General features: G+C 39.7%; 1 protein-coding gene across 1 annotated transcript in view; it reads right to left on the reverse strand.

Moving 5' to 3' along the window:
• The window catches only part of LOC134532242 (multidrug resistance protein homolog 49-like), a 140,973-nt gene extending 116,833 nt beyond the window's left edge, over window positions 1-24,140 (reverse strand). Inside the window, exons 1-3 of the mRNA XM_063368663.1 lie at window positions 24,013-24,140; window positions 8,915-8,984; window positions 6,088-6,281 (exon numbers count right to left, since the gene is read on the reverse strand). Of these exons, the coding sequence (XP_063224733.1) occupies window positions 6,088-6,281; window positions 8,915-8,984; window positions 24,013-24,140 (392 nt within the window). The remainder of the gene's footprint in view (window positions 1-6,087; window positions 6,282-8,914; window positions 8,985-24,012) is intronic.
• Window positions 24,141-24,504: the final 364 nt, after the last annotated feature.

Here is a 24,504-nt window from a genome sequence, read left to right on the forward strand (position 1 = left end):
ATTATTTAAAATAAAATTGAAAAACACTTTAAATCTATCTGAAAGCGAATAGCTATTGCTGGTATTATTTTTTTACGAGAAGGAAATCGAAAATTATTTATGTAAAATTAGTAAATGTTAATAATAAAAAAATTACATTTTGGTATTTTTTTCTGGGAACCAGGCATTTTGTGATATGCGACCCGGAGCAATAATCATTTCGCCCCTCTTTAAATGCTGTCCTGGTACAATGGTACAGGTGCCTAATAAGTAAATAATTCGATAACAAATCTAAGCCTTGCCTTGGCTTAGCTTAACCTATCCGCCTTCCCCCCCCCCTTTTCACAAATTTGGTTTTTTATCTGGTGTTTGTGAACTAGTCAGAAAAATATTAATAATCATACATTTTGCCTCAAAAATAATACCATTGTTGTCCACTAAAAGTTAATTTTCTAGTTTCCCCACAACTGAAGAACACAATTAGAGTTGGCCATATGAACTCATTATGAATATTTTTTTATTAAAAAAGTGCAGTTTAGTGAATAACAAAGATTCCAAGGTGTCGAGTTACGCCGAGTTTTGACAAGTATCTGCGGGGACAGGAGAACAGGCAGCTGGTACTGGTGTCCATACTATGTAGTTAGGAATCGGGTAATTGTACATTATTGCGTATCCAGTTTATATAGATGTTTTAAATTCATAATTTAAAACCTTTTGATTATGGTACTGTTTCTTATCAAAAAACAACTGATTATATTATTTTATTATATTATTTAAAATACTCTTGTATAAGTTTCACGGGACAATTTCTCCCGGGTACAATGCTGCTTGTCACGAATCCTGTTTATATCAAAGTTTTATAATACATATCTTTGAACCCGAAAAAATTTAGGTAGTCGTACAGTTTCAAATCACAAGTACATTCAACGGCTTAATTGATTTTAATATTTTACGATAAAATACAATTGGCTATTTTACACAGAAAAAAATTGCTCCCGGGAACCATTTTTCTCAAAGTTTTATACAGTATATTCAAAATCAAATATATTTTGGTAATTCTACAGCTTTGCATCAAATACATGACGAATTTCTTTATTTCTTTCTTTCTAAACTCCATTTAAATTACAATTGGGTACGGAATAAGGAACGACTACCAGGAATTTTCAGGAGATGGAATTCTGATAAGTAGTTTAAAGTCACTTTCTGCCTCATTATCGTCACATCGAACACCCAAAAGATTACGAAAGTGGTGCTTAACCACGCGAGGTGATGATGGTTAATAAATATGAAGTATAATTTCCGTCACTAAACACAATCTCGTCCTGTAAATACTTTCCTTTGAAACTGTTTCCACAATCCAAACACTGCATTTCACTAAATGTATTTGGTGTTCGGCAAAATGGCGCAAATTATCAGCTGGAGAAAAAGGAAAGGCGGCTTCTGGCAGTATCCATGTAAATTGGAAGGTCCTTGACTTGGTATTCTATGGTTCGTTATATGTTGTGTTCCGGCAACATTTCCGCGGGTGGGTTCCGGCCTTTGACGTCGGCCGCCAGGTTGTGCTACTTCGCTGCCGGCGAGTACCTAGCCAGGTGGGAGATCCATTGGGTCTGGTCCCTCTCTTTCAGGATTTAAAATATAAATGAATCAAGTTAAGACAGAACAAGAAAATCACAGCAACTTACGGTTACAGAGCTTTTATACGGTTAATTGGCATGTAACAGTGTTCATTAAATAAAAATAAATAACTTCCTTAATGGGTTAAAATGATGTATTTCCTCCATATTGTAGCCAGACATGCCTCATGCACAGAAGCGGCAGGAATTTTGTTTCCAAGTAGTCTAAATTTAATGCCGATTTGCACCAAAACTTAAAGTGAGTGTTTCATGTAATTTAATAACACATCTAGGCCCTATATTGATTTGTTTTAACGTAATCCAGAAACCCTTTTCTTAAGAAATTTTTTTTTAAATTACATACTTAAATAATTTGTGCACATGATAGAGTTATAAAAATCTACTATTGCCTGAGATTTTAGAGTGATAATAAATTTTCTTTTAAAATTCAACTATAAACAAAACTTACACATTAAAAAAAACATATAGTTGTACAAACTGGAGCCCTTCCTTCACAGATTCTGGCTACGGCACTGCTGCTGGTATTTATTTTTCACTCAGTTTTTATCATTACTGTCGGTTTTCAATTCAATACAGTGTTTCCTGTTTTCTAGCCGGTCAAGTTTCACACCATACATTAACGAGCGCATTTCCGTAATGATTTTACGAAGAAGTCCAACATTCAAAAAGTTTTTTTTTCCTTACAGGTGTGCCACCAACTAGTATTTTTGGCACAATTTTAAATTTGAATTTTTAAAAAATAATGTCGCCAGTAATTTTATTTGCTTGCTGCAAGAAATTAAACTTGTTCCTCCTCCTGTACACTCCAGTTTAATCTTTGTCAGGCCTGCCTCCCCAATTTTTCCCAGATCAAATTTTGCCGAGTCTTTTACGAGTCAGACTGTGTATCCTATTATTCCCGCCTTGGCGCACAAACGTCGCCTGTAATTCACCTCCGAGCCGTGACAAGAACTGCTATGTCCTGCAAGCTATGAGGTCAGGTTGTTTCTAAGACCTCAGCACCCCAGGGCATGATCTCGAGTCATTTTCACCAATGTCCCGTCACGCCTCCAGGCTCAGTAGAGCCCCGTTCCCACTGTCAAAGCAGTTTCCACGCCCCACCCCCTCTCGAGAACACGGCCCAGAGCACTGACCTGCCACTAACCCCGGCCAGGGTCGGCCTGTCCCAAGGCCACGACTCCAGTCCCAAAAAAAGTACTACGCCTGCCCTCTGGCGACCCTTGCAATAACCAGTTCCCCGTAGTTCTTTCCTAGGCCACCAGAGGGCTGGCCTAGTCCGCTCAATAAGCCACATGCTGCTAGCAGTCGCCTCGTGTGTGTCGACCTCTACTTGGTTCAGACACATCTCAGTAGGTCGCGCTGACATCGGGCAGTACCACCAACTTCGAGATATCGAAGTCAGAATTTCTCGACAAGCCCCTCGGTAATCTTCGGAACCTTTCGGTCGGGAAGCCGAAGCCTCCCCTCTTTCTTTTGAGTAACTTCGCCTTTTAATTACGAGTCGCTGCCGCCCCAAATTTACTGCGCGCCGCGGCTCTGGACTGACCACTCCGTATCTCCGACATCAGGACATGTCTCCGTTTTTCTTTTAAGATGTAATCAGCTAGACAATGGATATGATTCCCACAACTGTAGTGATTAGCTTTTAGTCAGTCCATGTACGTATGTCTACCTCGTAAGAGTAGTCATGTTTTATTCATCATAACTTATTAATTTATTATTATTAATCATGGAAATGTCCGCGACAACCGCGAGTTCGCAAGTTCAGCACCCGGGCTGATCCTGGAAGCCATATCCCTGTTTGGTGAGTTTTGAAAACCTTTAATCCCCGACCATCAGCGTGATTAGAAGGCATTTTCTTCCTATTTTGCCAACTGTCTGTGAATCAGTCCTGAAAATATGTGTTTTGGATCTGTTCACAGACAGGGACCAAGTACCAGACCGTTTACAAGAACCAGACAGATTACAAGAACCGGACAGGTTACGAGAACCGGACACATTCCAAGGACCAGATCAGTTTCCAAGGGCCGGATGACTAAGGCCCTCTGACGTCCAGTCAGCTGTTCCACTTCGTCCAGCCATCGTCAAACCGCCAGCTCTTCAGTGTATTTTAACCTTTTCGGACTAGCATTGAACCACGACGTTCAACATATCTGACAGCCATAAATGTCTTATTAACACTTCAAAGATCCTGGGACTGCGACTCAGTTTATTGTTACGAATTTTATTTGTATAGTGTTAACCATCCATATAATTGTCTAATAAGGGCCGGCCCATTCTTTTAATAATGTCATTATAAATCCAAGTTATGTATACTTTTGTTAATCAATTTATAAAATATCCAATATGAAAATAATCTCAAGTAAAATAAAAAAACAGAGGTACTAATATCTAGACGAAATCATTATTTTACCTTCTGAAACCAAAAGATTCACTAGTTACCCCCAGTCATCAAGAGAGACTAAGGAGTGTAACACAGGTTATCTCATAGTTCAATATGAAGCCAAGAACAATATTGAAAGGCAACTAAATTACAGTTCTAAATCTAAAAACTGAAATTCAAAAAATTGTATTTTTCGAGTTATAGGCATTTTTCCAAAGGTTTTTAATCCCCACCCTGCAGAAAATTATTATTTAAAGTGACTGAAAATTTTTGTTACATTAACATAAATAACCCTACTATTTATTACGAATTCAAAATAAAATGAATCATGCTATACTTCAGGTGAAAAATATTAATTTGTAAGACTTAAGCTGTAAAAAAATTTTAACGAGTTGATTTGATTAGTCATGCTGTAAAAAAAATTTTGGAACTTAGCAAGAATTTTGATATGTTAATAGTCAAAGCCGCTCGATTTTAATTGTTAACAAATTAGTCGTGCAAAAATAAATATTATAGCATGTTTTTTTTATTTGGAATTCTTATATCGAAGGTTTGATTATGATTCCATACCAAAAATGTTTAGCCTCAGGATATAATAATTTGGTGAAAAGTGAGGATTTAAAAACTTAAGGAGAAATGAATATAGCTCAAAAACCACGACACTTTTTTTCTAATTTTGATTTCTTGATTCAGAACCGTGAAATATTTATTATCCACTGGTCTCGGCTTGACGTTGAGTTATCGGTAGGGGCATGCATATTTCGCGAAAAGATTTCGTGACTAGCTGAAAGTTAAAACACTGTAGCAATAACTGTGTTTCGTGGTTGGCTAATTTAATTCAGTTTCACGTCGATTGTTACGACACCAATAACAGTAGTTGAGTGCGAAAGCAAATTATTTCTGAGTGGACCGGTTAAATAAGGCAAAGACTTCTCTCGCAGACTGCCGCCAATCACAAGGAAGAAACCGCTGGTGCGGGTATACCTTGTTGCAGTCTAATAGGCGTTCAGATTTATTCGCGAAAAATGCTTGCCCCTAGTTATGGGACATGCTGTGTAGAGGAGCATATTAGACCCTTTTTTTAAATACCATGCATTGTACAGTATGTCCATAAAAGAATGTCCCAGTTATTAATTTTAATAGTATCAACTGTAATAGTTGTAAAGTGTTGGTTCAAGGTCACAATTAAAGAGTAACTCAGTTTTAGATAAGCGCACGCGCAAGTTCTTATTTGTTGTTTCATCGCTTGCAGCGCCACCTGAGGAAAATGGTGACTCCTGAGCGTAAAGCGTTTTTGTCTTCAGCAATTTGCTGAGAGTGAATCAGTAATTTCAGTTCAACGTGCGTTCAGTTTGAACTTGGAAGTCCCTGACCGTTGGATTTAGTCCGTAATGGTCGAGACGACAGAGCTAACGCTTATTTCGCTGGCCTCCGCGCGTTCACTTACCTCACGCCATGCGAATTTTTTTTTTTCCTTTGGGGCTTCGTAAAAGATCGTGTCTACGTTCCGCCGCTACCCAATGATCTGCCGGAGTTGAGACACAGAATTGAAGGGGCTAATTGCTTCCATTACTCCGGACGTGTTAACCAAAGTGTGGGATGTGTGCCGTATAGCTGAAGGTGGTTGTAAATGGTGTAACTGGGACATTCCTTCGCGGGCAGGAGCGGTCGCTCGTACCTTTGAATATATATACTGTATAGAAGTCGCGAGTGGATAGGATTTACTCTACGTTTTTCAGGAGCGTATGATGAGCAGCTTGGGAACTTCACCGCTGCAGGGCGCTGCCGTAACGCCCTGTATCGTCTTAGGTTGTTATTTACACGTTAGAGCGCAGCACTGTCGCCCGCTGTCATTCCCCGCACCCCCCACCTATCATTCACTGCAGCTCTAGGTCGTTCAGTGGGAGGGGGAAGGGGTGTTTGAAGAGTTCGACACTTGTCCGCTAGGGACCACCACAAGTCGATGCCCTAGAGATGGTGGCGATTGCGGCGGTGAATTAAACCGCAACTACCTCAAACCGTATTAGGAATTTTAACCTGGGCTGGCGACTTCTATACAGTATATATATTCAAAGCTCGCATACGTACAGGATGCGGCCGCCGCCGTACAGGCTGAGCAGCGCCGTGGGGTTGCTGGTGGTGTTCTCCACGTGGCGGTCCACCAGCAGCGTGGTGAACTCGCCGTACAGGATGATGATGAGCGGCATGCCGCAGCCCGAGGCCACGCCCAGCGCCGCCCCCAGCAGCGTGAGCCCCAGCTCGCGCCACGTCGCGTAGCGGAACTGCCGGGGTCACGGGGTCACAGGCACTCACATTCATGACCCTGGCTGGGTGGACCCCTGGGTCCCAGGGCCCGGGCCCAGCCCCGTGCATTTTCAACTCAGTGTGTGAAATAAAATTGAAGGGGTAAGTGGATGAATGTGTTATGTTACATTGAAAAATTTGCACTAAGTCCAGGGATGAAGGTGTTACGATGCATTCTATGTAATGGTAAACACACCTTCCCTCTTACTTCAAAAATAACATGGTTACGAGTTGATAAAGGTGCTTGTTTACACATAAGCAAGTAGCAAACAAAATATTTTCGGAGCCTTTTCCTCAAAACAATAGTTTTGTAACATAACGCCTTCATCCACTTGCCCCTTCAAATATACATACCTACTCACTGTGGTTATTTTAAAGAAAAATAATTTTATAAATAAAGCTTAGTTCGGACTTATAACATAGTAAACATAATTATACCCTGTATTTTCATGTTAAATAACATTCTAAAAAGAGTGCAGATAAGAAATAACCATGCAATTATAATGTAGCACGTGACTGTAAAATTGTTGGGGGGGGGGGGGGGGGGGGTGTCCGTCTCCGATCCTGGGTCTAGGGCCCGTAATCGAATGTGGTGGCCATGTGGATGACTCATATATTGCTCTACCTCTGTTAATTGAGTTGGTAACATTTCTTTTTTTTTTTTTTTTTTGTATTTTACTTTGCTTTCTGCGGGTTTATTTGATTGAACAGTTACAGCTTGCTTTAAGACATTACTGTCAAAGAACTGGACCTCCGGTGGTTGCCGTTGACATTGTTGGATGCCAGAAATAAACTAATAACTGACATAACCAGTTGGAAAACTAAAAGGTAATATGTCGAAATGTGGTAATTGATTAACTATTGTGACGATTCGTGATCGATAGGAATCTTTGCTTGATTCTTTACTTGCTGTGAACATAGTAACTTGCCCAGGTAGTTCATTGTGGAATAAAACCACAAATTTCATAATATTCAAAATACTTTTTTTTTGTTTTCCATCGTTTGGAAATAGGCCTACTAGATTATCTTCCAGTTACAGACTAAGTAAAATTTCATATCTTGTGCTCACTGCAAACGGTAACCTGACATTATAATCACAAAGTAACTTAGAATCACTAGTTAAAGGAAAAATAAGACATAGTGTTAATATTTGTAATCCCGTAAATATAATTTTACAATTGATTTTCAGCTTTTTATGATAAAACAAGATACAGTTCTAAACATTTCACATATGTTTAAAATGGCGCCCAAATAATTGGAATTAGGCTGTCGTCACAAGCGTGAAAATTACAAAATAGAATATCACTTCATTTACATTAAGAAAGACAGAGCAGAACCTTTGTTTGAAACGGCAATGTTTGCCACAATTCCCACTTGCAAAAAAAAATTCAACCCCGCCGTGAATCGAACCCGGACCAACAATACGTTGCTAGGTATTTATTTGAAATCTACCCAAAGACGAAACATTTTTTTTTCTGGAGAAATGTTTTGTTAAGTATTTTATGGTAATTATTGTCTCATTATAGCGAAGAGACTGACTGTGATAGTTTTATATTGTTTCACATTGTACAATGCAGGGAAATATGAATCAAATTAAATATTGAATATTAATTAAGAATCAATTAACTGTAAAATTATACGAACCAGGTGGCGTGCATACAAAATTGCAGTCTAATATTTAACTACGTGCATTAATTACGTGCCTCTGACTCACATCTATCATAATCAATCCCTCACATAAAATCCGTTTCAGACACGTTATTCGTATTGTTATAAGTTATTTTAAAATTTAGAACAATTATATTTTTTAAATATTATAATATATAATAATTTAATATAATAATATAACATAATAATTTTCTAGGAATAGGCCTATTAACAAGACTAAAATAAGAGGGCATGTCTGGGTGAAAGACTACTTTTGGTAACTCTGTTTTTAATGTTATATCGTTTCTGATATCCTATCAACTAAACACAAGCTTAGTCCAATCATTGTGGTTTAAAGTTTACGATTCGTTGCCAGTGCCGACACATACTATAATTTTTTTCAAGACCTCTAACATATATTGTTTTTGTTAATTTTTGTCAACGTTGGTTTCAAATTGTGTGTACAGCGATTAACACACGATAAAAAAAAATTTGTAACTATTAGCGCATTTATTTGTCTGAAGGGTTATCTGTAAACCATGAAAGATGGAAAGACCCGAAAGGCAAGTCCAATTTTCATCCAATGTGCCTTCTCGCTTCGGATGTGATCATCGTTTTGTCTTGGAAACAATTTAGTAATTTTTGTAAATATTTTCTGTTCAAAAAATTAAATACAAATTTATACTTAACTATATATATATTAATTAATATAAATCAAGTAATTACTATTTTCCAAAATTATTTGTTTGTTAAAACCTTATGTCTTACTTATGTACAATTATGTCATGTGTACTAGTGTACATAAATCATAAGGGATACACACCATAGAGCAGAGTTTTTTTTTTTTTAACATTCTATTGACGTGCAACTAAAGTCACTAGATTTTTTTTTTATTTGCTGAATCTATGTTGGTCTAGTTTCAGGACGAGCGGGATCGAGGCCAGCACACGCGGGCGCCACTCACCAGCCGGTAGAACGCCACGGGCCGCGGAGCCGCATCCCCGCCACTGCCCGGCGCGTCCGGCACCACCACCCTGCAACACGCCAGCTCCTGTACGGTCCCAGCGCTCCAACGAGCTGGCGCTCTTCTTGAAATCTATAGGTGTGTGTATATATATACACATTCTCGCTAATCTCTTCAGTGAACTAACAATACACGGTGAAGGTTTTAAAAAAAAAGCTAGAAAGTGATCAGATATTTGACTATGTATATTGGGACGACCCCAATGAATTAGTTGATCGTCTTAGAATTCTACATGCTTCGCTTAGTGTAGGAAAAAAATATATATATATATAAACAGGGACGTCGGAACAGGGGGGGCAGCAGGGGCGAGTCGCCCCCGTGCTGTTATGAATGGGGGGGGCGAGAGTAGCATTTCGCCCCCCTCCTTTTCCCAGAATAAATGTTTGGTCCTAGTAGTATTTTTCTCAACCAGTAGTTACAAATGTTGCATTGGTGATCACATTGATTAGAAAACTCAAATTTATGATTGTCAATATACTGTAAAATGATTGCAAGTTCCTAGATTGTATTTCATTTAAATTGTACTACATCTACTGTCAGAATAGTATTTAATACATACTACGTCATCAAATTCTTGGAATGGTATATTTAATATTTTGGTTCGGAAACTCATTAAACAGCACAATTTTGCATCTAAAATTCCAAATTTTTCCGGGGGAGGGCCCCAGGACCCACCGCTCTAGGACTGAGGTAATTGTGATACATCTTTTCGCCCCCCCCCCCCCCTCCAACTCATGAAAACGTTCCGACGTCCTTGTGTATATATATATTTATATATATATATTTATATATATATATATTCCAAGTGAAACTTCTTTGCTGAGAGGGCGCTACAATTATTTTCGAGCGTCACGAAATTCCGATCTCCGATCGCATGAGGGGAACAGTTAGGTACGTGGTGGGGGAACCGGTGGAAGAGGAGACGGCGGGAGAGCGATAGAAATGACACTGTATACACTGTATACTTGCACACTTGCACACCATAACCAATAATTAGAGACCTGCAAAATTCGCGAATTCATTTCGCGATAGGCTAAAATACAAATCTTTATACCTCAGTGCTGCCTCTGCTATTGGCTCGCAACTCACCTGGATGACTCTGGGCCAATGAGAAACACCCGACCAAATCTTTATCGAATCACAGGCTGCTACGCTGGAACGTCTCACAAGACAGCAGCCAATGAGTGGATGGCATTTGACCGAGTGTACGTAGAACAATGGAGTTCATCCTACAGGTCATTGAACCCGCGAATTTTTCCTGTCCCTACCAATAACTAGAGACCTGCAAAATTCGCGGATTCATTGACCTATAGGATAGACTCCACAGTCCTTTAAATACTCGCGGAAATTACACCTGTTCATTGGCTACTGACGCGTGAGACGTCTCAACTAGGCTGTCCGTAATTCGGCACTTTCTTGGTTTAGTGTTTCCCATTGACTCACAGTTCCCCGGATAAAATGTGGGCCAATCGCAGAAGCGGTACGAAGGTATAGTTGTTTTAATGCTAGCCTATCGCGAAATGAATCCGTTAATTTTGCATGTCTCTACCAATAACATAATAAGTAGCGGCAGGCATTTTTCGCGAATAAATCTGAACTCCTATTAGACTGCAACACGGTATACCCGCAACAGCGGTTTCTTCCTTGTGATTGGCGGCCGTCTGCGAGAGAAGTCATTGCCTTGTTTGACCGAGCCACTCAGGCCACGTTTACTTCCGCGCTGAATTACTGTGATTGGTGTTGTAACAATCGACGCGTTCCCGAAAGAAACCGCCTAATCCAAAAAAAAAACACAGACGATGCTACATTATTTTAACTTATAACTAGTCTCTGAATCATTTTCGCGAAATGTGCACGGCCCTAATAATAAGCAAGGAGTTTCACTTCTGTTCGATACATACCAAGTGATTACCTAAAGTGATTGCCGGATAATCAAACGACAGTTTGGTTTTTAACCAGAAAACCCAAGTGTTCGAATTTTGAAAAGTTGAACACGCTAGAAATCAGGCAACGCTGTACCGGAATGCGAACCATCAGAACAGCGGACACCAACTTATCTAGTTTTAGTCTATAATTAAGAGTGAGGGGAGTTAGTCATGACAAAAAACGTCTGCCATGGCTGGCCAATCCCCTCCTAGCACATGATGCACGTGACCTTTTCTGCATGGTTAAAAACCCGCATGTTTAGAGCGTATAGGGCTTGCCCTGAGACGCACTTATAGAGTCTTCCCTACCTAGACCCCTCCCATAAGTAGATGTATATAGTTCATATGGGGGCACCGGTGGGTGGTGGGGGATCGGGGATCCGATCCAGCCACCTTAACGCTTCGCTTCATCAGCCATGTTGGATTATGTCACTTCCTTCGACCATACACACACGAAAAAGTGTCCCGTTATGTTCATCAGCCATGTACGCACGAAAAAGTGTACCGTTACGTTCATCAGCCATGCACGCACGAAAAAGTATCCCGTTACGTTCATCACCCATGTTGGATTACGTCACTTCCGCCGGCCATACACGCACGAAAAAGTGTCCCGTTATGTTCATCAGCCATGTACGCACGAAAAAATGTCCCGTTACGTAACGAACGAACGGAGGAGGACGGACAGACCAGCTCGCCAGGACGTCTCGCTCTGAAAAGTATTAGGCGGTAATAAACAGCCAGGAGGTAACGAATATAAGCCTACTTCTACACGTGTTATGAACGCCGGATACATACGGCCAGGCAACCATGTGTTTTGGCGCGCTCTACTTCCACGACGCGCAACGGCACCGGCAAGTTTTTATTACTACCTCCTCTCAAGTTCTGATCTCCTAATACTTCACAGCAGAGAAGCGCTGTTGGTCGGAGCCTGTAGGTACTTCCTTCGCACACCTAACCTAACCTAACCTAACCTAACCTAACCTAAACTAACCTCACCTAACCTAATCCATATGCTAATCTATGCTAACCTAACCTAACCTAACCTAACCTAACCTAAACTAAACTAAACTAAACTAACCTCACCTAACCTAATCCATATGCTAATCTATGCTAACCTAGCCTAACCTAACCTAACCTAACCTAAACTAACCTAACCTAACCTAATCCATATGCTAATCTATGCTATGCTAACCTAACCTAACCTAACCTAACCTAACCTAACCTAAACTAAACTAAACTAAACTTAACCTAACCTAACCTAACCTAACCTAATCCATATGCTAATCTATGCTAACCTAACCTAACCTAACCTAACCTAATCCATATGCTAATCTATGCTAACCTAACCTAACCTAAACTAAACTAAACTAAACTAAACTAACCTAACCTAATCCATATGCTAATCTATGCTAACCTAACCTAACCTAAACTAAACTAAACTAAACTAAACCTAACCTAACCTAACCTAACCTAACCTACCCAAACCTAACCTAACCTAACCTAACCTAACCTAATCCATATGCTAATCTATGCTAACCTAACCTAACCTAACCTAACCTAATCCATATGCTAATCTATGCTAACCTAACCTAACCCTAACCTAATCCATATGCTAATCTATGCTAACCTAACCTAATCCATGCCAATCTATGCTAATGCATGTCAATCTATGCCAATCCGTATGCCAATCTATGCTAATTCGTATACCAATCTATGCTAACCTGTATGCCAATCTATGCTAATCCGTATGCCAATCTATGCTAATTTATATGTTAATCCATGCTAATCCATTTGCCATTTTGTATTTCTAGTAATTTCCACCAACTTCGAATCGTGACGTCACCGTTGCACTTTTCGTCACGGCCGCCATCTTGGATTCGAATTTTTTTTTCGAACTTCAACTTTTCGAAATTTGATGTAAACATCAGCCGCCATCTTTTGCCTTCCTTAATACATACCTAAGACGTCACATTTGAAATTAAAATTATTATACAGCCACCATCTTTAATTCCAGCACAGACTACCAGATGGCGCTAAATTCAAAAATTAGTTGCCATAGGCGAAGCCATCTTGGTCCTCAAGTTGGTTGGTAGATGTCGCTAGTATCGCGCGCCAAATTCAAAAATTAGTTGCCAGAGGCGCCGCCATCTTTAATTCTTAAAGTTACTGCCGGAGCGCGCCACCGTCGCCATCTTTAATTCTTAAATTTACTGCCGGATGTCGCCAAGTCGGTAGCCTGTATTCACCAAGTTCTCTGTTGCCGCCATCTTTAATTCATAAAGTCACTACCAGATGGCGCCACTGTCGGCCATCTTTAGTTCAAGGCATTGTCGCCGGATGATGACAAGTTTGAATTTAAAAAACCTACAAGTGTTATGCAATGTGTAACCAGTCGAGACAAGTCGAGATAAGTTTGGAACATGAAGCCATATTCTAAACTACGTTTAATATATATATGTATGCATTTATATGTTTAGGTTTGATGATATAGTAATGCAAGGGAATGGCTTTTCATTTATATTTGCGACAAACAAACCATCCATCCGATTACATTATTCCAAGTAACCATATTGGATGATGACATCACCGTTGCAATTTCCGTTACGGCCGACATCTTTAAATATATTATCCGAGTTTAATGAAAAATTTTTTTTAAATTTATAAAAAAAAAAAAAACTTTTACGACACTGAGCTCGGAGTCCTCGGTTCGAATCTGGTGAGGGCAAAAAAAATGGCGACCGATCCTTCCTTCGTGGTGGCTGCAGGCAGACTGACTCCCACCACTTTTTTTTTCAAAGTATATATAATGTCATCTAGTATGATGCCATCTCCGCCATCTTGTCTTCGATGCTGGAAGCCATCATCATTGTATCGTCAGCGAGAGTACGCTGGCGCCATGTTAGTTTAGTTCTTATCCACTAGAGTGCAGTAATCATTTATTACTGTGACACCAGACATCTTGAAATTTGGCCGCCATCTAGAAAAACCGTAATTATTTAGTTAGGAATTCAGGAAAAAATCCAAAATTCATCAAAATAATCACTCATTAACTTACATATTGATTCGATCCGCTCCAGTCCTTGGTTCGATACTATATCGATGCAATAAAGTTTAATTTTATGAAAAAAAAAATAATAATTTCAAGAAACCATGTTCAACATTCTTAAAGAGAAATAAATCCTCTACTACCATCATCCTATCAGACATCAAGACCAACATCTTTGGAATATTCGTAATAATTAACCTAGAAATTCAGGAAAAAGTTAAAAATTCATTAAATAAATTTGCAAACAATATACTGATTAATTAGGTCGACTAAGGTCCTTGGCACGATCCTGGACGAAGCTAAAATATAATTTAATTTAAATACCAGAAAAGTGTAAGGTTCGAGAAATAAAACACCACAAAGTCTTTTACAAACATAATATTTATTACACAATTTCTATCCTACTACAGGATTACTTGCGAAAGCCAGCAATCTTATAAACATTTAGCCCTGCATAGACGTGCAACGACTACTTCTTAGCTCCAACAGCTCCAAATGCTCCAACAGCTCCAACAGCTCCAAATGATCCAACTGCCTTTTCTTTCAACAGCTCCAATGATATTGGGCTACAATGGTACGAGTCTAAGAGACTACGATGCTACAAGGCTACGAGTTTAAAAGGATCTAGCTGGTTCCGAGTTAAACATGACTGTGAGACTGCATGACTAAAAGACCGCATTGCTACGAAACTACATGTCTATGAAGCTACATGGATACAAGTCTACTCGGCTCCAACACGCAATCTACACACAGTACACACAGGAAACTGAACGTACACACAGTACACACAGGAAACGGAACGTACACACAGTACACACAGGAAACGGAACGTACACAAAGTACACACAGGAAACAAAACGTACACACAGTACACTCAGGAAACGGAACGTACACAAAGTACACACAGGAAACAGAACGTACACACAGTACACACAGGAAACTGAACGTACACACAGTACAAACAGGAAACGGAACGTACACACAGTACACACAGGAAATGGAACGTATACACAGTACACACAGGAAACGGAACGTACACACAGTACACACAGGAAACGGAACGTACACACAGTACACACAGGAATCGGAACGTACACACAGTACACATAGGAAACGGAACGTACACACAGTACACACAGGAAACGGAACGTACACAAAGTACACACAGGAAACAAAACGTACACACAGTACACACAGGAAAGGGAACGTACACAAAGTACACACAGGAAACAGAACGTACACACAGTACACACAGGAAACTGAACGTACACACAGTACAAACAGGAAACGGAACGTACACACAGTACACACAGGAAACGGAACGTATACACAGTACACACAGGAAACAGAACGTACACACAGTACACACAGGAAACGGAACGTACACACAGTACACACAGGAATCGGAACATACACACAGTACACATAGGAAACAGAACGTACACACAGTACACACAGGAAACGGAACGTACATACATTATACACAGGAAACGGAACGTACACACAGTACACACAGGAAACGGAACGTACACACAGTACACACAGGAAACGGAACGTACACACAGTACACACAGGAAACGGAATGATCATACATACAGTAGCGGAAACACACAGGATTAGTTGGAAATCGGAATACAAGAAATAAAAATATTAAATTTTTACTTTCAATATTTAATTACTTCTCAACATTACCCAAATACAAGTAAAAGAAGCCATTATTGTATGTAGCCAGCTCTCCTCAGTTCTTTGATTATGAAGGATATTTCTTTGATGCACGAATAGTTTCCTGCACAAAGCGAGCCATGTAGAAGTCTTAGCCGGTCAACCAATATGTTTGGATCTATCCATGACGTGTAATCAATCTCTTCTACCACCATCTTACTTGCTTGTTTATTATAAATTCTTTTATAATCACAATCGTCCCAGTGATCATAATAAGCATTATCAGATTTATTTATTATAACACGACGTTTCCATCGTTTCGGTCTCAGGACATCGCCACATTCTTCGATCTTGTCAGCTCTAGGTGCTTCATCACAGTCTATGCCTTTGTCAACAGCATCAGAGTCACTGTAACAATCACTGTAGAAGACATCCTCTTCACCCAGATTACCGTATGAATTCGCTATCGATGATGTCGAAGTGTCTTCATCGTCTTCATGCTTCCTTTCTAGGAGTCCATCATTTTTACAAAGAATGGAGGATCTACTGAATATAGGCTTGAATGTATTCTCACTTTTCACGGTGTTGATACTTACATTAGTTTCAGTCTTCCCGAAGCCATTAGCATCCTTCAATTTATGTTCTTCCTCACGATCGGGTGAGCTAATACCATCACGCTCAGGACAAGGAAAATTATTGTCGTAATGCAGATCACTCTTCTTTAGTCTAGTGGATTCATCGGTGTCCTCTATGCCGTAAGTAGTCTTGACTTTACATGTTCTACCATGTCTTTTTAAGCTGTCAATTCGTGTTAACAACCTGCTACAACGATTACAGCTTAACATGTTGCGTAGTGGGTTTCTAGCACAATCATTCTTCTCATGACGTCTAGCATTCCTTCTCATGACAAAATCCTTGCCACAGTATCTACAGTGGCTTCCTTCCGATTCAGCTGCAGATAACAAACCATGATCCATGGTAGCTTCTGTGACTAATGTTAGATACAAACTGTCAGTTTTCTCCAATTGGAACCATTTCTTAAATAGAATTTTTTAAATATTTCATCAGCGAGAGTTAAGTTATCTAATGCAAAGCAAATTGATACAAGTAGTTCTGGCTGTCATCAAAAGATGTCGCCACGTGTTGCTTGCAGGTAAATAATATCTATTTCATTAATGCGGGATGCGGAATGCTCACTATCGATCGCAAAGGAAGGTTAGTTTCGCTAGACTCCAAGGAGAAGGAAGTTCGACCTTCCTGTTAGTGCTTCTTAGATTTCTCATAGATTATTATTATTCGACTGAGAAATGATTTTTTTAAATATCCACCTGATAAAAATATTACAAGTGATGATTCAGTGGCAGAAGTTCACTAATTAAATGCAACCTTGAATAAAAATTACATGCCTCATTAAGTAAAAAAATCCTTCATGCAGAGATCAATTCCTCATCAGTAACCAGAAGCACTCGGAGAAAACCATCAGATGTCTAGTCAGGAATAATCAAAAGCACCCCGAGAAAACCATCAAAATATTGTCAAGTATAATCAGGAGCACACGGAGAAAACCACAATAATATTGTCAAGAATAATCGGAAGCACACGGAGAAAACTATCAAAATATTGACAATAATAATCAGGAGCACACGAAGAAAACCACCATAATATTGACAAGAACGAACAGGAGCACCCGGAGAAAACTACCATAATATTGACAAGAATAATAAGGAGCACACGGAGAAATCCACCATAATATTGTCAAGAATAAACGGGAGCACACTGAGAAAACCACCATAATATTGACAAGGATAATCGTGAGCACACGGATAAAACCGCCACAAGTTTTGTTTGATATCATAAAATTACAACAAAAAAAATATTAAAAAATTAAAAATATAAACGAATAAAATTCAAAATCTGATTCTGCTAGCTTGTGAACTTCTCTTTGATGTGCAAAGTTAGAGTTCTAGTACAAGCCAGAATCAGATTTTGAATTTTATTCGTTTATATTTTTAATTTTTTAATATTTTTTTGTTGTAATTTTATGATATCAAACAAAACTTGTGGCGGTTTTATCCGTGTGCTTCCGATTATCCTTGTCAATATTATGGTGGTTTTCTCAGTGTGCTCCCGTTTATTCTTGACAATATTATGGTGGATTTCTCCGTGTGCTCCTTATTATTCTTGTCAATATTATGGTAGTTTTCTCCGGGTGCTCCTGTTCGTTCTTGTCAATATTATGGTGGTTTTCTTCGTGTGCTCCTGATTATTATTGTCAATATTTTGATAGTTTTCTCCGTGTGCTTCCGATTATTCTTGACAATATTATTGTGGTTTTCTCCGTGTGCTCCTGATTATACTTGACAATATTTTGATGGTTTTCTCGGGGTGCTTTTGATTATTCCTGACTAGACATCTGATGGTTTTCTCCGAGTGCTTCTGGTTACTGATGAGGAATTGATCTCTGCATGAAGGATTTTTTTACTTAATGAGGCATGTAATTTTTATTCAAGGTTGCATTTAATTAGTGAACTTCTGCCACTGAATCATCACTTGTAATATTTTTATCAGGTGGATATTTAAAAAAATCATTTCTCAGTCGAATAATAATAATCTATGAGAAATCTAAGAAGCACTAACAGGAAGGTCGAACTTCCTTCTCCTTGGAGTCTAGCGAAACTAACCTTCCTTTGCGATCGATAGTGAGCATTCCGCATCCCGCATTAATGAAATAGATATTATTTACCTGCAAGCAACACGTGGCGACATCTTTTGATGACAGCCAGAACTACTTGTATCAATTTGCTTTGCATTAGATAACTTAACTCTCGCTGATGAAATATTTAAAAAATTCTATTTAAGAAATGGTTCCAATTGGAGAAAACTGACAGTTTGTATCTAACATTAGTCACAGAAGCTACCATGGATCATGGTTTGTTATCTGCAGCTGAATCGGAAGGAAGCCACTGTAGATACTGTGGCAAGGATTTTGTCATGAGAAGGAATGCTAGACGTCATGAGAAGAATGATTGTGCTAGAAACCCACTACGCAACATGTTAAGCTGTAATCGTTGTAGCAGGTTGTTAACACGAATTGACAGCTTAAAAAGACATGGTAGAACATGTAAAGTCAAGACTACTTACGGCATAGAGGACACCGATGAATCCACTAGACTAAAGAAGAGTGATCTGCATTACGACAATAATTTTCCTTGTCCTGAGCGTGATGGTATTAGCTCACCCGATCGTGAGGAAGAACATAAATTGAAGGATGCTAATGGCTTCGGGAAGACTGAAACTAATGTAAGTATCAACACCGTGAAAAGTGAGAATACATTCAAGCCTATATTCAGTAGATCCTCCATTCTTTGTAAAAATGATGGACTCCTAGAAAGGAAGCATGAAGACGATGAAGACACTTCGACATCATCGATAGCGAATTCATACGGTAATCTGGGTGAAGAGGATGTCTTCTACAGTGATTGTTACAGTGACTCTGATGCTGTTGACAAAGGCATAGACTGTGATGAAGCACCTAGAGCTGACAAGATCGAAGAATGTGGCGATGTCCTGAGACCGAAACGATGGAAACGTCGTGTTATAATAAATAAATCTGATAATGCTTATTATGATCACTGGGACGATTGTGATTATAAAAGAATTTATAATAAACAAGCAAGTAAGATGGTGGTAGAAGAGATTGATTACACGTCATGGATAGATCCAAACATATTGGTTGACCGGCTAAGACTTCTACATGGCTCGCTTTGTGCAGGAAACTATTCGTGCATCAAAGAAATATCCTTCATAATCAAAGAACTGAGGAGAGCTGGCTACATACAATAATGGCTTCTTTTACTTGTATTTGGGTAATGTTGAGAAGTAATTAAATATTGAAAGTAAAAATTTAATATTTTTATTTCTTGTATTCCGATTTCCAACTAATCCTGTGTGTTTCCGCTACTGTATGTATGATCATTCCGTTTCCTGTGTGTACTGTGTGTACGTTCCGTTTCCTGTGTGTACTGTGTGTACGTTCCGTTTCCTGTGTGTACTGTGTGTACGTTCCGTTTCCTGTGTATAATGTATGTACGTTCCGTTTCCTGTGTGTACTGTGTGTACGTTCTGTTTCCTATGTGTACTGTGTGTATGTTCCGATTCCTGTGTGTACTGTGTGTACGTTCCGTTTCCTGTGTGTACTGTGTGTACGTTCTGTTTCCTGTGTGTACTGTGTATACGTTCCGTTTCCTGTGTGTACTGTGTGTACGTTCCGTTTCCTGTTTGTACTGTGTGTACGTTCAGTTTCCTGTGTGTACTGTGTGTACGTTCTGTTTCCTGTGTGTACTTTGTGTACGTTCCGTTTCCTGTGTGTACTGTGTGTACGTTTTGTTTCCTGTGTGTACTTTGTGTACGTTCCGTTTCCTGTGTGTACTGTGTGTACGTTCCGTTTCCTATGTGTACTGTGTGTACGTTCCGATTCCTGTGTGTACTGTGTGTACGTTCCGTTTCCTGTGTGTACTGTGTGTACGTTCCGTTTCCTGTGTGTACTGTGTATACGTTCCATTTCCTGTGTGTACTGTGTGTACGTTCCGTTTCCTGTTTGTACTGTGTGTACGTTCAGTTTCCTGTGTGTACTGTGTGTACGTTCTGTTTCCTGTGTGTACTTTGTGTACGTTCCGTTTCCTGAGTGTACTGTGTGTACGTTTTGTTTCCTGTGTGTACTTTGTGTACGTTCCGTTTCCTGTGTGTACTGTGTGTACGTTCCGTTTCCTGTGTGTACTGTGTGTACGTTCAGTTTCCTGTGTGTACTGTGTGTAGATTGCGTGTTGGAGCCGAGTAGACTTGTATCCATGTAGCTTCATAGACATGTAGTTTCGTAGCAATGCGGTCTTTTAGTCATGCAGTCTCACAGTCATGTTTAACTCGGAACCAGCTAGATCCTTTTAAACTCGTAGCCTTGTAGCATCGTAGTCTCTTAGACTCGTACCATTGTAGCCCAATATCATTGGAGCTGTTGAAAGAAAAGGCAGTTGGATCATTTGGAGCTGTTGGAGCTGTTGGAGCATTTGGAGCTGTTGGAGCTAAGAAGTAGTCGTTGCACGTCTATGCAGGGCTAAATGTTTATAAGATTGCTGGCTTTCGCAAGTAATCCTGTAGTAGGATAGAAATTGTGTAATAAATATTATGTTTGTAAAAGACTTTGTGGTGTTTTATTTCTCGAACCTTACACTTTTCTGGTATTTAAATTAAATTATATTTTAGCTTCGTCCAGGATCGTGCCAAGGACCTTAGTCGACCTAATTAATCAGTATATTGTTTGCAAATTTATTTAATGAATTTTTAACTTTTTCCTGAATTTCTAGGTTAATTATTACGAATATTCCAAAGATGTTGGTCTTGATGTCTGATAGGATGATGGTAGTAGAGGATTTATTTCTCTTTAAGAATGTTGAACATGAATTCTTGAAATTATTATTTTTTTTTTCATAAAATTAAACTTTATTGCATCGATATAGTATCGAACCAAGGACTGGAGCGGATCGAATCAATATGTAAGTTAATGAGTGATTATTTTGATGAATTTTGGATTTTTTCCTGAATTCCTAACTAAATAATTACGGTTTTTCTAGATGGCGGCCAAATTTCAAGATGTCTGGTGTCACAGTAATAAATGATTACTGCACTCTAGTGGATAAGAACTAAACTAACATGGCGCCAGCGTACTCTCGCTGACGATACAATGATGATGGCTTCCAGCATCGAAGACAAGATGGCGGAGATGGCATCATACTAGATGACATTATATATACTTTGAAAAAAAAAGTGGTGGGAGTCAGTCTGCCTGCAGCCACCACGAGGGAAGGATCGGTCGCCATTTTTTTTGCCCTCACCAGATTCGAACCGAGGACTCCGAGCTCAGTGTCGTAAAAGTTTTTTTTTTTTTATAAATTTAAAAAAAAATTTTCATTAAACTCGGATAATATATTTAAAGATGTCGGCCGTAACGGAAATTGCAACGGTGATGTCATCATCCAATATGGTTACTTGGAATAATGTAATCGGATGGATGGTTTGTTTGTCGCAAATATAAATGAAAAGCCATTCCCTTGCATTACTCTATCATCAAACCTAAACATATAAATGCATACATATATATATTAAACGTAGTTTAGAATATGGCTTCATGTTCCAAACTTATCTCGACTTGTCTCGACTGGTTACACATTGCATAACACTTGTAGGTTTTTTAAATTCAAACTTGTCATCATCCGGCGACAATGCCTTGAACTAAAGATGGCCGACAGTGGCGCCATCTGGTAGCGACTTTATGAATTAAAGATGGCGGCAACAGAGAACTTGGTGAATACAGGCTACCGACTTGGCGACATCCGGCAGTAAATTTAAGAATTAAAGATGGCGACGGTGGCGCGCTCCGGCAGTAACTTTAAGAATTAAAGATGGCGGCGCCTCTGGCAACTAATTTTTGAATTTGGCGCGCGATACTAGCGACATCTACCAACCAACTTGAGGACCAAGATGGCTTCGCCTATGGCAACTAATTTTTGAATTTAGCGCCATCTGGTAGTCTGTGCTGGAATTAAAGATGGTGGCTGTATAATAATTTTAATTTCAAATGTGACGTCTTAGGTATGTATTAAGGAAGGCAAAAGATGGCGGCTGATGTTTACATCAAATTTCGAAAAGTTTAAGTTCGAAAAAAAAATTCGAATCCAAGATGGCGGCCGTGACGAAAAGTGCAACGGTGACGTCACGATTCGAAGTTGGTGGAAATTACTAGAAATACAAAATGGCAAATGGATTAGCATGGATTAACATATAAATTAGCATAGATTGGCATACGGATTAGCATAGATTGGCATACAGGTTAGCATAGATTGGTATACGAATTAGCATAGATTGGCATACGGATTGGCATAGATTGACATGGATTAGCATAGATTGGCATGGATTAGGTTAGGTTAGCATAGATTAGCATATGGATTAGGTTAGGTTAGGTTAGGTTAGGTTAGCATAGATTAGCATATGGATTAGGTTAGGTTAGGTTAGGTTAGGTTAGCATAGATTAGCATATGGATTAGGTTAGGTTAGGTTAGGTTAGGTTAGGTTTGGGTAGGTTAGGTTAGGTTAGGTTAGGTTAGGTTTAGTTTAGTTTAGTTTAGTTTAGGTTAGGTTAGGTTAGCATAGATTAGCATATGGATTAGGTTAAGTTAGTTTAGTTTAGTTTAGTTTAGTTTAGGTTAGGTTAGGTTAGCATAGATTAGCATATGGATTAGGTTAGGTTAGGTTAGGTTAGCATAGATTAGCATATGGATTAGGTTAGGTTAGGTTAGGTTAGGTTTAGTTTAGTTTAGTTTAGTTTAGGTTAGGTTAGGTTAGGTTAGGTTAGGTTAGCATAGCATAGATTAGCATATGGATTAGGTTAGGTTAGGTTAGTTTAGGTTAGGTTAGGTTAGGTTAGGCTAGGTTAGCATAGATTAGCATATGGATTAGGTTAGGTGAGGTTAGTTTAGTTTAGTTTAGTTTAGGTTAGGTTAGGTTAGGTTAGGTTAGGTTAGCATAGATTAGCATATGGATTAGGTTAGGTGAGGTTAGTTTAGGTTAGGTTAGGTTAGGTTAGGTTAGGTTAGGTGTGCGAAGGAAGTACCTACAGGCTCCGACCAACAGCGCTTCTCTGCTGTGAAGTATTAGGAGATCAGAACTTGAGAGGAGGTAGTAATAAAAACTTGCCGGTGCCGTTGCGCGTCGTGGAAGTAGAGCGCGCCAAAACACATGGTTGCCTGGCCGTATGTATCCGGCGTTCATAACACGTGTAGAAGTAGGCTTATATTCGTTACCTCCTGGCTGTTTATTACCGCCTAATACTTTTCAGAGCGAGACGTCCTGGCAAGCTGGTCTGTCCGTCCTCCTCCGTTCGTTCGTTACGTAACGGGACATTTTTTCGTGCGTACATGGCTGATGAACATAACGGGACACTTTTTCGTGCGTGTATGGCCGGCGGAAGTGACGTAATCCAACATGGGTGATGAACGTAACGGGATACTTTTTCGTGCGTGCATGGCTGATGAACGTAACGGGACACTTTTTCGTGCGTACATGGCTGATGAACATAACGGGACACTTTTTCGTGTGTGTATGGTCGAAGGAAGTGACATAATCCAACATGGCTGATGAAGCGAAGCGTTAAGGTGGCTGGATCGGATCCCCGATCCCCCACCACCCACCGGTGCCCCCATATGAACTATATACATCTACTCCCATACACACTTAGTTTTAACTTAGGTTAGGAAAAGAAAAACGACAGCGCATTCAAGAAGAAGTCCGGACGCTAGCGGGTTTCGTAGGACCCGTGACAACTGTGGGTGAAGACAGTCGCGAGGTTGGCGTACCTGCGGAGCATGCCCGAGGAGGCGATGCCTGCAGCGGAGAGGCAACCGCGGCACTGCACGGGCAACCTTAGGCGTGGTCCGGTCCACGCCGGCCCCCGCTCCCGAGAATAGAACACGGCGTTTAACATCGTCGAGGTTAGATCGATCCGCGGAGCAGGGGGGAGGGCGTTATGGGACCACGCCTATGAGGAATGGACATCACTTCTTCTTCCGTGTCAACGCTTCCACGCCCCGGTGAGAAAATTGGACGGGCTATTTCCGTCTGTGGATTTCATCAATTTCTCGTTACCTACGTCTTTTGTTTCCGGTTGTATGTATTCAAATTCTCGGCCGTGTTCTCCCGAACTTACATTTAAATGTGATTCAGATTCGTTTAAACAAAATGTCAAATAATTTTAAAAAAATAGCAATTTTCTCAAGCTTCTCCCGGCTGGGTTTGGGGTTGTTTTTTTTTTCCGGTACGAGAAAACGGTATTACGGTATTCCTGTCAT

This window comes from Bacillus rossius, chromosome 5, assembly GCF_032445375.1.
Source record: "Bacillus rossius redtenbacheri isolate Brsri chromosome 5, Brsri_v3, whole genome shotgun sequence".
Classification (NCBI taxonomy): domain Eukaryota; kingdom Metazoa; phylum Arthropoda; class Insecta; order Phasmatodea; family Bacillidae; genus Bacillus; species Bacillus rossius.